This window comes from Urocitellus parryii, chromosome 1, assembly GCF_045843805.1.
Source record: "Urocitellus parryii isolate mUroPar1 chromosome 1, mUroPar1.hap1, whole genome shotgun sequence".
NCBI classification, from domain to species: domain Eukaryota; kingdom Metazoa; phylum Chordata; class Mammalia; order Rodentia; family Sciuridae; genus Urocitellus; species Urocitellus parryii.
The window spans coordinates 227120564-227136736 of NC_135531.1; the positions used below are offsets into that span (position 1 = coordinate 227120564).

Consider the following 16173-nt stretch of genomic DNA (forward strand, 5'->3'; position numbering starts at 1 on the left):
TTGAAATGTGGATTGAACCCAGTGGTGCTTTACTACTGAGCCATATCCCCAGACCTTTATTTTTTATTTTGAAATAGAGTCTTGCTAAGTTACTGAGGCTGGCCTTGAACTAGAGATTCTCCTTCCTCAGCCTCCCTAGTTGCTGGGATTACAGGCATGTGCCAGCTTGTCTTAACCCTTTTTAAGTGTGCAGTAAGTGTATTCACATAAACTTAGTTTCCAAGCTGTTTCATCTTGCAAAATTGAAACTCCATATCCTTTAAACAAATATCTTCCCTTACCCTTAGAAGCCAGCAGCCACCATTCAACTTTCTGTTTCTATGAGTTTGATTTCTTTAAATATCTCATAAAAGTGGAATCATGCAATATTTCTCTCTCTCCCCCCACCCCTCTCTTTTGGATTGATTTATTTCAGTTAGCATAATATCCTCAAAGCTTATCTGATAGATAATTTTAAAGGAAGGTATTTTAGAGACAAATAGCATCCTGATAAGCAGCACAACCGAGGCAGTGCTAACTACTTTTTTGGTGATTTCATCTTTATGTTATTTCATATATTCTTTCATAAGAATATACTATTTTAAATGTCTGGTGCAAGAGCAGAACATGTAGAACAGTGGTCCTGGAGCCTGAATGTGCATCATAATGACCTTGAAGTTTGTTGAAAACACAATTTCCCTGGGTTCTGAGGATTTCTATACTGAAGAGTCTGAGGTGAGCACCGATATCACTGGGGATTCTGGTGCAGGTGGTTCTTCACTTTTGTTGTGAGAAATACCTCTATTTGAAGCCAGAGGTGAGGGCGACCTCCAAGTGTGGCACAGTAAGGCTCCACCCGCTTTCCAGGAGCTTTACTTTCTGTGGATCTTCATGAGGTATTATTTTAAATGCACCACTGAGTGTATTCTGCCTAGTTCTAGAGGTCTTTGGGTACTTGCCTCAGCACCCAATCTCTGCAGGAAAAAAGACACCAGCTCCTGGGACCTGAGCAAGATGTAGCACTGAACTTCTGAGTCTTCAACTGAACTCATCCCACATCTTCTTAACATTTGTCAAACTAATGAGGAAAATAAGGGTAAAAATGTAATGAAATGAGCATGACTGAAACAGTCAGAGAGTGGTTTAATCCTGGCCTCCTTTTACCCAATATAAAAGTTGTGAGATCTTGATTGACCAACCCCCACATCTCAGTGTCATTAATCCTGCATCTGTATCATGGAGGATTGCCTCCTGCAGAGGGCTGCGGTGGGGTACAAATGAGGTAATGTATGGAAAAATACTTTGAAATTGTGGAGGCACTTATTTCAATTTTGTTGAATATGAATATGACTGTCTTTTTGCTCTAACCTCATTTCCCCTGTGAATAAGTGCTAAGTTGTTTGACTGCAGTGCACAAGGTCTACTTCGGGCTTTTACAAGAAAAAAGAAAATCCTATTATTTGGTATTTTTAAAAGCCACATGACTTTTCAAACTCTATGGAGAATAAGAAAAGAAATTCATTACTACAACTTTATGATATGAATGGTAGAAATACCCAACAAATAATGAGCTGTACAAAGGATGGGAGATACACCAGAGAGCAAATTAACTATTCATGGTGCAGTTTGACTCTTCCATGGGGACTTTTAGAAACCTGCAACTGTTCAGTGAAATGGCATTTGAATTTTAGCAGCTCCTTTGATATCACCTTAAAAAGTAGCAAGTATCTGATAAGATGAGCTGAAAAGCATGCGTATAAAATGCCACTTTTAAAGCCTTAAGTAAGGTTTATAACCACCCACTAAATTGTAAAGAACTAAAGATTTAGATTGCATTTAAGAAGCAATGTGCCTCAGGTGACAATAACTGGTGTATGACTAGAGCCAGTCCATGGTCCAGTGAGGAAAATAAGGAGTTTTCCAGGAGGCATCTGTATTTATCCAGTTGAGCCTGCTGTCCTTGACCTCAGATTAGGTCTTCCCTTACCCTAGTTTATTAAAATGTTCTTGCTTTTTATGAAATGTCAATATTTTGGAATTTGAATTCTAGATCCACTCAAGGCAAGTGGCTTGAGGCAAATCTCTAATCCATGCAGGTTTTGATTTCTCTATGTGTAAAGATAGAAATATTAGCAATAATATTTGCAAAAACCATAGCTCAAATTATAGTACATACTAGATAATAATTAGTGGTGGCTATATGAAACATAAAAGACAGTAGATAAGTTTGTAATTTAGGCAAATAAATTAGGTAGAGTGTTATGAAAGTATAAAATTATTGTTTTCATTTCTAGGTTACATATTTTTCCTTTTTTCCCCCTATAGTCCCATTTGGGACCTATCCTTACCTTTGCTCTAAAAGCAAATTGCTAAGGAGCCAGTGAATGGGACATCTCCCTTTTCATGTGAACGACCAACCATATAGCCCTATGTTGGTGATGAGGAACATTCTAGAATCAGTGGTAGAATGGTGTTGTGCCTACCTGCGGAAATTTTGGTTGGATCTAGAATTTCAACTTCCAGCCTTGGATCTAGGACTAGGTCTTAGACCTTTCTAGAATATAATACATATCTTTACCAATGCTTTAAAAATCATAGTTTTTCAACCAGTATTTATTGATTGTTTGAATGAGTAAATGTTCAATAGCTCCATAAATTATTTGGGTCTTCCTAACCATGTGCTTCTATGTGGCCCATGAACTATCTGAAACACATAGCATGTTTTCATTAAAAAAAAAATGTTGGTGCATTATAATTATATATAATAGCAGGATTCTTTGTTCTACATTTGTATATGCATACAATATAATGTTATAATTTAACTAATAAAATAGATAGCATTTTTGGTGAGTGATGTTCAACTTATTAAAAAAGAAAACAGGAAAAGGGTGGGAGTCCCTCATGATTAAATATACATATGCTAAGTCCATGATGGATAATCCAGGTATTCTGGCAGGTGTCTTCCTGGATCAAAAATTGAAGGTAAATTTGAGCTTGATGTCTAATATCATCCAGACTTGTTTCCCAGATACCTGAAAGGTCACACATATTTTCCTAGCTGGGTCACATTATGGGACTTTGGTTCTAATACAATATGGACAGCCCATTGACCAAATCGTTTTAGAATATTTGCAGGCCACTCTGGGAGTACAAAGAAAGCAAATACTTTTGCCATCTCCTTTTTCTCCTCATGCCCTCATGTCACTCATAGGAAGCTGGTGGCTTAAGAACGCTTTTAAGACATTCACTTTTCAAGAAGCTGAAGAAGACAATCATGCAAGGAGACACTAGGTTTTGTGAGGCCCAAAGCTAGAGAGAATTTAAGATTCCCTATTTCAGAAGTATTCATGAAAGCTCACAACCAAAAAAAAAAAAAAAAAAAGATATTAAAGTCCCTAATTAGGACTCCCTTTGCAGGTGAAGTCCCAAAGCTTAACCTTAATTAGCTTGTTAAAGACACACCTTTGTAATAAAGGAAGCACCATTTTAAGTCAAAGGGATTTGTGTTGTAATATCGATTAAAGGAACATTTCTAAATACTTACAGGAAGAGCATATGCTATAAGTAGCTCCAGAGACAGGCACTAAATGCCAAGTGTTGCAAGTGAAGGAAGGGAGGATGTCAGGTTGCCAGGGGAGGAACCACTTTAAACTGACTTGACATTTGTGTGTCCAGGAAGCCTCTGTTGAATAGGAATCTTTAGGGAACTTGGAATCCTTGAATTTACTTTTCATCAAAACCAAAAAAGACACCTGACCAAATTTTTCCTATCAAAAAATTTAAAAAATATTTTGTAGTTATAGATGGACACAATATCTTTATGTTGTTTATTTATGTTTATGTGGTGCTGAGGATCGAACCCAGTTCCTCACATGTACGAAGCAAGTGCTCTACCAACGAATCACAACCCCAGCCCTCCTATCAAATTTTTAAAAGAAATCAATGTAATTCAGCCATTGAGAAAATAGGAAAAATGAAAAAGGAAAGCAATTAAGTTACTTAAAGAAGGGGGAAGATAAAGCGTAGGCTTCCCTCCTTGGTAGAAAGCCCTCTGCTGGTTGGGTGGGTGAAGCTGCACCCATGCATGGTAAAATAGGTTCTGGGTTTCCTAACTGCCACTCAGAGATCACTTGGCATGTACAGATTTGCTACAGCTTTGTGGCAAAGTGGCACATTGTAAGTGCTTACTGAAAGTGCACTGAATGGATGAACGAACCAAATAAGTGAGTCCACTTTGAACAAACAAGGCCAACTCTGAAATAAAGTTTTACAAAAGAGTCTGTAATTAAGTGTTGTCAGACTTCTTTGCATTGGGAATTCCTTCCTATGTTTTAGGTGTGATGGCAAAAGGATTAGGAAATACAGTGGGGTCAATTTTCACTCCCTGCCTAACTTATGCTAAATATTTTGCCTGATGTTTGTATGTGTGTTTTAAACATTTTGCAACTGAGAAAATGAACTCAAAAAGCTTAAATAACTTGTTTGTGTCTTCTCAGGGAACAAGTGTCAAGAGCCAGGTTTTGGATCCTGGTTTTCGTGTGCAGGGCACAGTCTCTGACTCTCTGGCCTCTCCTTTAGCCTCTTCTTGACAGCAAATGTGAAAGATGTGAAATAGTGACTAAGGGAGGCAGGATAGTAAAGAAGGGAGCGTGGGGTAGTCACACTGCCTATTCATGTGCAGGGTGTGTTTTGTGATATTAAAATGCCCATTTGTGCCAGGCACAGTGGCGCATGTCTGAAATTCCAGTGGCTTGGAAGATTGAGGCAGGAGGACTGCAAGTTCAAAGCCAGCCTCAGCAATTTATCAAGGCCCTAAGCAACTCAGTGAGACCCTGTTTAAAAAAAAAAAAAAAAAAAAAAAAAAGGCTGGTGATGTGGCTCAGTGATTAAATGCTCCTGGGCTTAATCCCTGGTACCCCCACCCCCCAAAATAAATAAATAAATAAAAACATATTTGTAAGGTGGCAGGACAGGTCTGGATGACCTCTAGTGGGGTGACCAAAAGACCCAGCTTGCCAGGGCAGTTGCTATATATACCTACTGCACCTCAGCAACTGTTCCTAGCAACTCTTCCACTCCAAAGTGTCCCACTGTGGACCATGAGTTCTGTAGCCACCCTATCTTTACGGTTCTTTCTGGCTCTTAATTTCTGTGACTTCAGATTGAACCTAATAAGAACTCTTTTTTAAAAAATATTATTTTAGTTGTCGATGGACCTTTATTTTATTTATATGTGATGCTGCCTCACACATGCTAGGCTAATGCTCTACCAACCTCAGCCCCTAATAATATCTCTGACTGAAGAAACAGTGAGTTTTCATCTTCTAGGCCTGTGAAGGATAGGGACTGACAGTACCTCACCTAGAGGTTGCTTTGCATTTCTGATACAGGCTGTTCATCTGCTGGTACTCCTCTCCTTTAAAAGTACACTAGTAAATTCCCTTCTAACAGATTTGGTTCCAGTTAATCTGGAATTGGTACATATTTGTTTCCTTCTTCCCATCAGCAGTGGCTACCACTTACTGAGGAACAAGGGCATCATCTTGTTTATCGTACATATTGATGTTATTAGTTCTTCATTTTATAGATATGGAGAAATGACTTGCAAGAAAGAGATGGAGTCAGCAAATGCACCTAACCACTGTGCCATATTGAGATATGTGTATACAGTATACACATACACAGCAGATAATTTAAAAATCATCAGGCTTCCTAAATTCCCAGGGGCTTTTCCTAGATCAGTCAGTGTCCATGCTAGCCTTTGTAATTTCACCTTTCTTTGCTTCCACTATTCATTCTACAGACTGAGGCAGGTTCTCCAGAAAAACAAACAAGAAGGGATAAGCAAGGAGGTTCAATGAGTGCATTGAGTGTTTCACCCACTTTTGTGGACCTTCTTCTCCTTTTTGAGTTTGTCTTTCTTTACCACAGTATAAGACAAAAAAACAGGCACTTGCTTTTTTGTATATTTACATAGACAATACTTAAAGAAAAACCACCAGTCGACATGTATCATTCTGCTTTTATTTATTGTCTGGCTAACTTACAAAGACGCAGATGTCTAGGGTAGATTCTACCCTACCATTTAAACTATCCTGATGACATAGATACCAAAATGTGTCTATTACACAGTGCAATGGTATGAAAAAAATATTTTTCTTCCTCTACAGTCCCTGACCATAAGCAGGGAAAAATTAATTTCATACCAAAAATTTTTGGGCATTTGAACAACCATCCCATTTCTGCTACTAAAATAACAAACGGGTATTACAAGTTAAAATATAAAGGCCTAAGAGTTTTTACAAATATGCAAATTACCTGCTACTTAGACATAAAACGCTGATTTCTTTTAAATCACAAAGTAAGGCACCATTGGATTAAACATTTTTCTCAGCTCTTACTAAATAAAATGCATAGTGAAATAAATACCAAACACTGAATTTTAATACTGTAATACATTTCAGTATAAAATGATATGTGAATGTTAAAATACTGTATTGCATCTTGAATACATTTATCTGGAAATTTTATGGAAAGAACACACATGTAAGCTTTGATTTCAGGGAAGAAAATACTCATTTTTGTGATTTGCCAGAGTTTGAAGATTTTAGCATAGAACTTATTCAAAGTTTTGAATACAATTAGGTTGATAACTTTTCAAAGTCAGCATGTAGGTGTATTAATGAAATACTGCCTTCAAAATACAGTCTAAAACATCTCTATTCTGGATGAATGGCAACTTTGAGCTGTGACCCTGTTTCAAACTTTAGAAAGGTACCTGCAAAGTTGAGATACACAAGGGATTATTTAATTCCTGCTATCCCTTACAAAACTCAGACCTACCTTTTTGGAGGTCAGAATTGTCTCCACATTTGCTAGGAAGCCCAAACTCCATTTTTTGTGCGGCAGGTCACTGGGCTCTATTATGGGATGTTTTTCACTATTGCCAACAGATCAAAAATCCAAAATAAAATGATGTTGCTAAATTACCAAAACCTCAGTGATTTTAAATCACCAAGCTTGTTACACCTTTATATACCTTGGTTTTCTTTGGGGAAAGAGCCCAAGAGGCTATGTGGAAGGTGACAGATGAATGGCAGAAAAGAGGGAGAAAACAAGTTCTCTAATGTACTAAACCCGGGACTTTGGCAAGGAAAGTTATAAAAATACAATATATTCAATCAGTAAATTCATAATTTATTAGACATTCCATTTATTAGAACTCTAAGTTCTGCTTTTATATAAATGAAACAGTTATTTATTCTATAAATAGGAATGCATCTTTCAAATTTTTCTTTGGATTGATTTCTTGTTAGCATCTCCCAGTAATACATGAATAATACACTGAACCCATGATACAAAGTTAAGGTAGATAGGTATATACACATGTGGTCATATGCTTTTAAAAAATAAGAAATGGTAATTTTAAACATAACCATATAAAACATCAACATGGAAATATTTTTTCCAACTCTATAGCTATATTTAAGAGTCCCAGTAAAATTTTGTAAACAAAATCATATTTAAAAAAGGCAAAGGCTGGCTCTTTCTTGCAGTCCTTTAGTGGAGCTTTATTTGCATAGATCTAAAAAACATGATTCTCCTGGAGAGTTCAAAACAAATTCCCTCCCAATTTCTACTAACAAGCTCCCTAATTCACTCAACCCCATCAGCATCAGAGTTAGATTTGTAGAGTTTTGCCCATCAACTCAAATCTATTCCCTTCTTCCATGATTCTGATTTGAGCCCTTTCCCTCACTTTCTTCCCCTACTACCTAGCCTTCTTAGCTTCTCCAGGCCTTGAGGAGTTTGCTCAGTGGGAGAAAAACAAAGGCCACTTCAAAACTCCAAGACAGGCCTCCAACTGACAATTGAACACACAAGCCAGCTGGTTTTGAGTCAGGAAGGCCTGACATGCTTTCAGTTTCTTTCCAATGGCTTGATTCCACATGACTGTAAACCATTATTAGATTGATTTCTGACCTTGGTACTGTGAAGCAATACTTCAACACAGATAGCAAGGGAAGGGAAAAAATAAATGACAAAAATCAAACGTCAAGCTGCCTGCCAAACAAGGTTTTGGGTCCTAATTTTATTGCCTCTTGAATTGCTAAAGCTCAATCTTGATTTTAAAACAAGAGATTTTGGTACGAATATCCCTCTTCCAGAACTGTGCTGAACACTAGGGTAGCTACCATTACATGTGGTTCCTGAGCACTCTATATGTGAATAATTCCAATGGAGATGTGCTCTAAGAGTAGGATACACACTTTTGTTTGAAGATTTAGTACCAAAAAAGAATGCAAAATGTCTCCTTAGTAATTTTTATATAGGTTGTTGATTGAAATGATATTTTGGGTGTGTAAGGTTAAATAAAATATACTATCATTTCACCTGTTTCACTATCTTTAAAAAATGTGGCTACTAGAAATTTTACAATTATATATGGAGCTCACATTATGTTTCTGCTGGACAGCTCTGTCCTGGGGCCTACCTTGGTCTGCCAAGGATTGGATATCCTTGTAACTGCAGAAGCTTCATGTGAGCCATGCTCAGCAATTTGCTTAGGCAGTCTGTGGTTCATGGAAACAGACAGGAGGCCAAGCGTGCGAAAAACGCACAGACGAAAATAACTCTTAGGGACTTTAATAATTATAGCCTGTAGCAAATAAGCAGTGAATATTTGAGTTTGTTTGGTTGAAAGCTGGGATACAATTTGTCTCTGCCTACTTTCCACAAAAGCCTATTGATCCCAGCAGCCAACACTGGCAGGCTGTAGCTGAAGCAAGCAATAGCTATGACAATATACACAACAGAAGCTAGGTGCTTCTCTTTACTGGATTCCCCCCACCGGCAACACACACATACATGCACACACACATTCCCACCTCACCCTCCCTTCTTCCTGCTTGCCCTAAATGAAGGGGACAGGGAAGTTGGGAGGAGGGTGTGTAATTCTCCGATAGCAACATCAGAAGCAGCTCTGGAGCTTGAGTAGAGAAGAGCAGGCCAAGATCACCTTGGGATCGGAGGAAGGGGTGGGGCACCCCTTTCTCTTCGGTTGGATCCACCTTCATGAAAAAAATCAGACAAAATATAATTTTGGTTAGAAAGCTTATGTTCTTAGTGTGGGAATTCTGGAATGGTGCCCACTACCTCACCCCTTATGATCAAGGCTGTAAGCTAATTGGCATGTGCAGATGAGAAAGGAAAAGTGTGGAATGATCTGAATAAACACTAAAGATGACCCCACTGACTACAGAGTCCCCACACAGAGTTAAGTAAAAACAAATACTTTTCTTCTTAGCACACAGTTTGTGTTAATTATTGATTTATAAAACATGGATGAACAAAAACAAAACATTCACCCATCTTGCACCACTGAGATAACCAATAAAACTTTGTGTATATTTTCCATTTAGATTCAGTTCCCTTTTTTCTTACAAAAGTTTGAACATCTTCCAGTCAATATTCTTTCAAATGTAATCGTTAATGACACACTGCATTCTATTATATAGAACTATACTGTAGTTTACTGATCTAATCAATCTGCTTTTTTTGGGGGGGGGTAAGGTTAAAATGGCTCTGAAGTCATATTTCACTGTAGGTTTTTTTTTAATGGTATTGGGGTCAAACCCAAGGGCTCTGTACCACTGAACTATACCACTGAACCTTTTCCACTTTTTATTTTGAGACAGGATATCTTTAAGCTCTGCTGGCTGTCCTCAAACTTGTGATTCTCCTGCCTCAGCCTCTTGAGTCCCTGGGATTATAAGTGTGTGCCACTGCACCTGGCTCACTGTAGTTTGATTTGGCTTTCCCTAATGACTAGCCATGTTGAGCGTCTTTTCATGTGCTTACTGACCATCTGTATATCTTCAGAGAAAAGCCTATCAAGTATTCAATCTATTTTTTGATTTTTTTATTGTTGAGTTGTAGAAATTCTTTATTTAATCAGAACATTAGTTCTTTAATAGATATATGATTTCCAAATATTTTCTCCTATTCTATGGACTGCCTTTTCACTCTCTTGATGTGTTCTTTTTAAAAGCTATGTACATCTGTGGGCTAAAAACGGTAACTGCCGTTAAAACCCAGTCACATTGGAAAGAGTCATTTATCCCACACTCATACTTTGAGGATCTAGCAGGTGTGAGGTATGACATCAGGTGTTCAGAGGCTGTGGCCAGGTCTGCTGGAGGAACATGTTGGTTAGGTAGTTGTGTTCACCACGGCTCTGAGATTCAGTGGGCTGGCTCTGCTGGGTTCCTCAGCACGTGTCTTGACACTGACCCTACAGACTTAGGGACTTCTGAGACAGAACCAAATATCTGAGCAAGGAGAGGAATTAGAGGAAAATATCAGCTGTCTACTCCTTTGTGTCTTCCTTTCACCATCTTTTCTTGAGCAAATGTCTGAGCAAAGGCTTATCTGGATGGAAACCAGCCACCTGCCGTGGAGCCTTGACCATCAGCTGACACACCACAAATGGTTAGCAAAATGAGGGTTGGCCTTATTCAACACTGCTGAGAGTGTACTCTGTGTTGCTCGGGATGGTCTTGGTGCCTACCGGGCTTTAGATCTGGAGGCTAGGGCAGCTACAGAAGCAGAAGAAAACGTGGCACTCAATAGTAATGTATTTATTTTTGTTAGATGATCTGTTATTATTATAAAATGTTAAGCATGACTAAGACTAGAACTATTTAAAGCAAATCTACAAAAAAACAAAAACAAACAAAAACCCCAAACAACCCACTTCAGCAGGCAGTGGAAATTAACTTATTTAAAAATATTTAAAAATGTCTACTATATTTCAGGTTCTGTGGAATATGCAGTAGTGAGCAGGATTAGCATCATTCCCATCCTCAAGTTGCTTACTTGAGTTTTGAAGAAAGAGTAGCGAGGGAAATCTAGAAGCTATGGGTTCTATCATTGATTCAAAAATATGAATAATGTTTAAATTAGATTAAGAATGTTTATAACAAGTCAGAAAAAGTATTCAGAGTTTATATAAGCAACTCTTTAAAGTGAATTCATTTGTTAGTGTGCAAGAGGGAAGAAAGACTGGCCATACTCCTATCAGACAGAAACCCCTCTTTAAATGAACACATACACAGAAAGATAACTGTTCCATGTAAAGGCTTAATTTTCATCAAAATATTGAACTGCTAACTTGTATATACTAACTTTGTTAAAGTTATATAACTTTTTATTAAGTGTTGTCTAGGAATGTGGCATTCCATCTAAATAAATTTTTCAAGGAATTAGTTTTTATTTCAAGCAGCAATGTTCTCTTTATTTCTGGCATTTTTTCATGGAGATTTGCCCTCTGTTGAATTCTTCAACAGAGGCGCAAAGCATAATTTGACTCATTTAATTTAACCCAATAGAAATGTACTCAGTAGAAACTCTGAGTTCCTAGCTCCTCCTCTGACCTGAGGCGGCCACCCATCTCCCCCACTCAGTGATTTTGCTTCTAACCACCCTTAACTTCAAGGCTATTAGCTGCTCTAAGAGTGGAACCAACAACCAAAAATTAAGAACTGGTGTGTTAAGAAAGAATCAGTGGCTCTGAGGGGGTGTAAGGTGCTCTGCCAGGGGGTAGGGACAAGGCTGAGGCTGTGGAGACTGTTATTTGACTTGCTCGATTTGGTTTTGAGGTGAAGTCTGCTATAAGTCTGAACCTCATAGGTGACATTTGTATGTCTCATGCTAATTCATTCATTCTTTCTTTCTCCCCTCCTCTCTCTCCCTCCCTCCCTCTCCCTCTCTCTCTCAATTTGTGGTTCCAGGGATTGAACCCAGGGCCATGCACATGCCAGGCAAGTTCTCTCCCACTGAACTACACCCCCAGCTCCCACGCTAATTCTCTCTTAGTCCTGTCACAATATTTATTGTTGTGAAATTCCAATGTGTCTATTTTCCCTTCATGTTCACATTTCTTGGACAGGGGGAAAGTGCTTTATTTTTTATAGTGTATTATTAGCAAACAAACAGGAATGATCTAAATGTCCAATAATGCTCAACTATTGTACGCTAACCTGAACACCATGGAATAAAAGCCACATGATAAAATGGGGATGGATGTTATGGAAAATCCTATCACCAAAAAAACCTGTATAACTATATAAAAAAATCAGAAGTATATGAAGAAGAATGGGAAGAGAACCTAGTAAAACTGAAATATCTGTTCTATGGAGAGATTGTGGATATATTTAAGATTTTTAGATGCTCCATAAAGCTATGGTTATAATACATTTAAAATATCAAGAAAGTTGACAGTGAGTTTTTGCTATAATTAGTAAGACATTTTGCCAGTCTCAAAACTTGTTGGAACAGAAAATGGCTCTCCGTTCACTTTGTCTCAGGAAGATCAAAATGGGGTAAGAACGATCAAAGAGGCCAAATAGTAGCATTTAATCCTGACAAACCAAAGGTCTCTGAGCTCCCCATGACACATAATAATAATTATCCCTCATCCCCTTTCTAAATATCTACAGCCTCCTCACTGCTCGTGCAAGGGGAGTTTACCAGGATTTAGAGAACTCGGAATCACGTTCTCCAGGTCAGAGGCCTGGACTTCCTACATAATGCCACGCATAACCCGGGCTATTCAAGTATGAATTTGCCAAAGGTTGGCAGAAATACTCACTCCGGCTTTCACTTCTTGCCAATTTACTGGGATACGTTTTGGTCGTTGGTACATATGGCTCTGGAGGTGGCAATTCAGAAATCGGATGGAAGTAGAATCTGCTTTCCCACTCATCTGGGGAAGAAACAAACAGTATCTTCAGCAACAGACAATCTGCTACAGGCTTACGTAATGAAAGGCACAGACGAACCATAGAGAGAACTGCAGAAGTCAGTTCTAGTTTTATGCCTAGAAATTTACAAATGTTCTTGATTAGCACACTGATAAAACATATTGGCCTGCAAATCAGTGCTTTTTTTTTTTTTTTTCCAGTGCTGGAGAGGGAACCACAAAAAGAATTTAACTAGAGTGTTTAGGGTGATGATGTGATGCATGCTTGTAAGCTCAGCAACTGGGAGGCTGAGGCAAGACTTCAAGTCTGAGGCCAGTCTCAGCAACTTAGTGAGATTCTATATCAAAATAAAAAATAAAAAGGGTTGGGGAAGCAGCTCAGTCATAGAGTATCCCTGAGTTCAATCTCCAGCACCAAAAACAAAACAAACAAAAAACTAGGGTGATTAGGATCCTGCCAGTCCCTTTCAGGAGCTGGGGGCTAAGGTATAGGACACTCTTCTTCCCACAGTGGGACCAGGAATAACAGGGACCACTCTGAGAACATGATAGACTGAAGCAGCTTAACAGCTGCAGGCCACTGGGCCTCTTACCTATAGCCAAGTATTTAGAAATGTAGATGACAAGACGATAAGCCACAAAAATGTTGTGCCCCCCCCCAAATTCTGGAATCTCTGGAAAGTTAATCAAAATGAAACTCCAGCAAGGAACAAGTTACAGAAAAATGATCTGCCTTTGTGGGAAGTGGGAGAGGAGGATTACTAGTTTAAAGGTGAAGTTGTAGTGAGCCCTAAAATGGTAAGTTACATCAGTGCCCTTCAGTGTGATGACGACAGTGGATGAAAAAATGTTAACGCAAACACCATGCACCTTCACAGGAGGAGTCTTGGAAGCCATTTCTAACTGAAGTTGAAGGTGGTGGTGGGGGAGGTGCCCCAGCACCAGGTCTGTCAGGAGGAAGAGGTGGCCTGGGTCCGCCCCTGGGACTATCAACTCCACTCCTGGACGGCAATTGGGGGGTGGCAGGCAGGGCCCGAGATGTGCTGCCATTTCTGTTTATTGGAGGTGGTGGTGGGAGGGGTCCTGAGGCAAAAAAAAAAAAAAAGATGATATTTAGAGTAATGCTGCCTTATATCCCATATTGCTATTATGTTCATCATCAGCTTGCAACTAATGACTACCTACTGGATACATATGCTTTAACTAGGGAACATGGAGAAATGGTGGAGACTTTCCAGGACTTGAGAAATGAGCGACATATATAAACACACAAATGTGCATTAGCACACATCTGTATGGAGAGCCAGTATGTATTCAGAGCTAAATGGCTGTTTGGCTTTGAGTTAGCACCGAGGCTGGAGATGATATGGTGAAACTGAAAACAGGTGATAATTTTTTAAAAATGTTTTATAATTCTTTTAAAGAGCTATCGAATTAATCACTTTGACACCATGAAAGAATTAAAAAAGAGTAAGATAGTTATGAAGTTATTTTAATAGGTCTTCAAAAGAACTGATTTCTTTAAGGACACAGTATCACTGCTAACCACACAACCATGTTGCGATCCATTTCCAGGCAGAGAGGCATCAGGAAGCCAGCCATCCTGAGAACAGTAGGAGTTCCTTCTCCTTCTTCCTCTTTGAGCAGGCAGATGGCACCCAGGCACTGACAAACAGCTAATCAATGTTCCTGACTATTGGTGCCAGAGTGGATCCTGCCCCATAAGCCAGCTGCTGTCCCGTGGAGCTTGATTCCCTGTCTACACGGAGTGCCAGGTAGCAACTTTTCTCACAGCACTGTTGCCTGGAGTAATCAGTCAAAAAGCAAGAAGAAAAAAAAAGTACTATCTAAACAGTATTTGATACTGTTTTTTATAAATTCAAAGATATGGTATAACCAGAACATTTTAAGTTCCAAGAAAAAAAACCTCAAATTCTTCTTTTTGATAAGAAATGCATCTTGCTTTTTCCCTTATTCCAAATATAGCAGCTGTTTGGGTAGTGAGTAAATTTTAAAAATATTAAACTTGAGCATTTTCCCATGTAAATCAAAGTGGCCTTAGTAATTATTCCTGATTTTTAGTAGTGTGTTTCACTTGTAAGATGATTATGTTTTATGTAAATACAGTCTTAAGGCATTATAAATACAGATATCATAGATTCAGAATCTGACTTAGGGACCTTGAATAGAACAACCTTCCCGCTGCAGATACCCCGACAGAAAGTCTGGGCTCAAACATTTGATGGGGGTGGGAGACACTGCACAGTGCTGACTGTTCTCCCAAGGAGGCTTCTGTGTCTCACCTTGTAGCATTTATTGTCCCATACTGCTTGTCACTGCTAGAGTCCCCACAGCAAGAGGTGATTTACTGGGTGTCAATGCTGTGGATTTAACTTCACTGGTGATATCAGCCTCTACTTGCCACTATGTAAGGTACTATGTAACTTGGTCAACTTCATCTTGTTTTTGCTTCTTTAGTAAACGTTCATGTTCCTAACTCTGCAACCTCATGAACCCCTGCTCCAAACCCACATTGGCACAATAGAAAAGAAGACAGATTTCTATTTCCCATTGGCAGGACAATAATAAAATGATAATTTACATGACTACTTGCCAGAAAACAAGATAATCTCTACACACATTTGTCTCATTTGATTCTCACAATAACCCTGAGATGTATAAGGCCAGCAGACAAGGCCTGAGAAGTTTTAGAAGTTTAAAAGGCTCAAGTCAGGAAGCTAATGAGTGGAAGAGCTGGGATTTAACTTCAAATCTGTCAAATTCTAAAGTCAGTGAAGCCAAACCACATTTCAAAATACAGATGGCCCTTTATGACTTCTCATAGGCTCTTCATGGTATGTAAACCGGTGGAATTTTCTGGAAGAAAATATGGCAGTACCTATGAAATCCATGGTTTTTGATGTACAACCATTGACCCAGAAATTCCATCTCTAGAAATTCATCCAAAGGAAATATATAGATGTGCACAAATATTTAGCTACTAGGATCCATCACTGTAGTATCTGCATGCAACAGCAAAACCCAGATATGACCCACATGACCAAGGGAGGGGACTGGTTAAATAAATCAAGGTACATTTATAGAATCTCATATAGCCTTAAAAATTATATTGTACACCTAACAAGGGGACTTATCATGCAGCCTAGAGCATATGTCTCACCAAAAGGTGAAATATAGAGAAAGGAGCCAATGTGGCAGCCATTGGTTATATGAGGCTACTGAGTATTTGAAATGTGTCTAATCTGAATTGAGGTGTGTTATGTGTTAAATAGACATTAGGTTCCAAAGAATTACTAGGACAAACAAAATGAACATGAAATATATTACTAACAATTATTTTCTTTGCAAATTATGTTGGTAATCCATTGGGTTAAATGAAAATATATTAAAATTAATTTCTATTTGTTTTT

The 16173-nt window shown here is 38.6% G+C and overlaps 1 protein-coding gene across 3 annotated transcripts in view; it reads right to left on the reverse strand.

The window, feature by feature from the left end:
* Nucleotides 1–6002: 6002 nt before the first annotated feature.
* Nucleotides 6003–16173, reverse strand: part of Wipf1 (WAS/WASL interacting protein family member 1) — a 116822-nt gene continuing 106651 nt past the window's right edge. For all 3 annotated transcript variants that reach the window (XM_077798868.1, XM_077798877.1, XM_077798869.1), the window contains exons 6-8: nucleotides 13613–13825; nucleotides 12632–12745; nucleotides 6003–9050 (exon numbers count right to left, since the gene is read on the reverse strand). In XM_077798868.1, coding sequence (XP_077654994.1) covers nucleotides 8995–9050; nucleotides 12632–12745; nucleotides 13613–13825 — 383 coding nt within the window. In that variant the 3' untranslated portion in view covers nucleotides 6003–8994. The remainder of the gene's footprint in view (nucleotides 9051–12631; nucleotides 12746–13612; nucleotides 13826–16173) is intronic.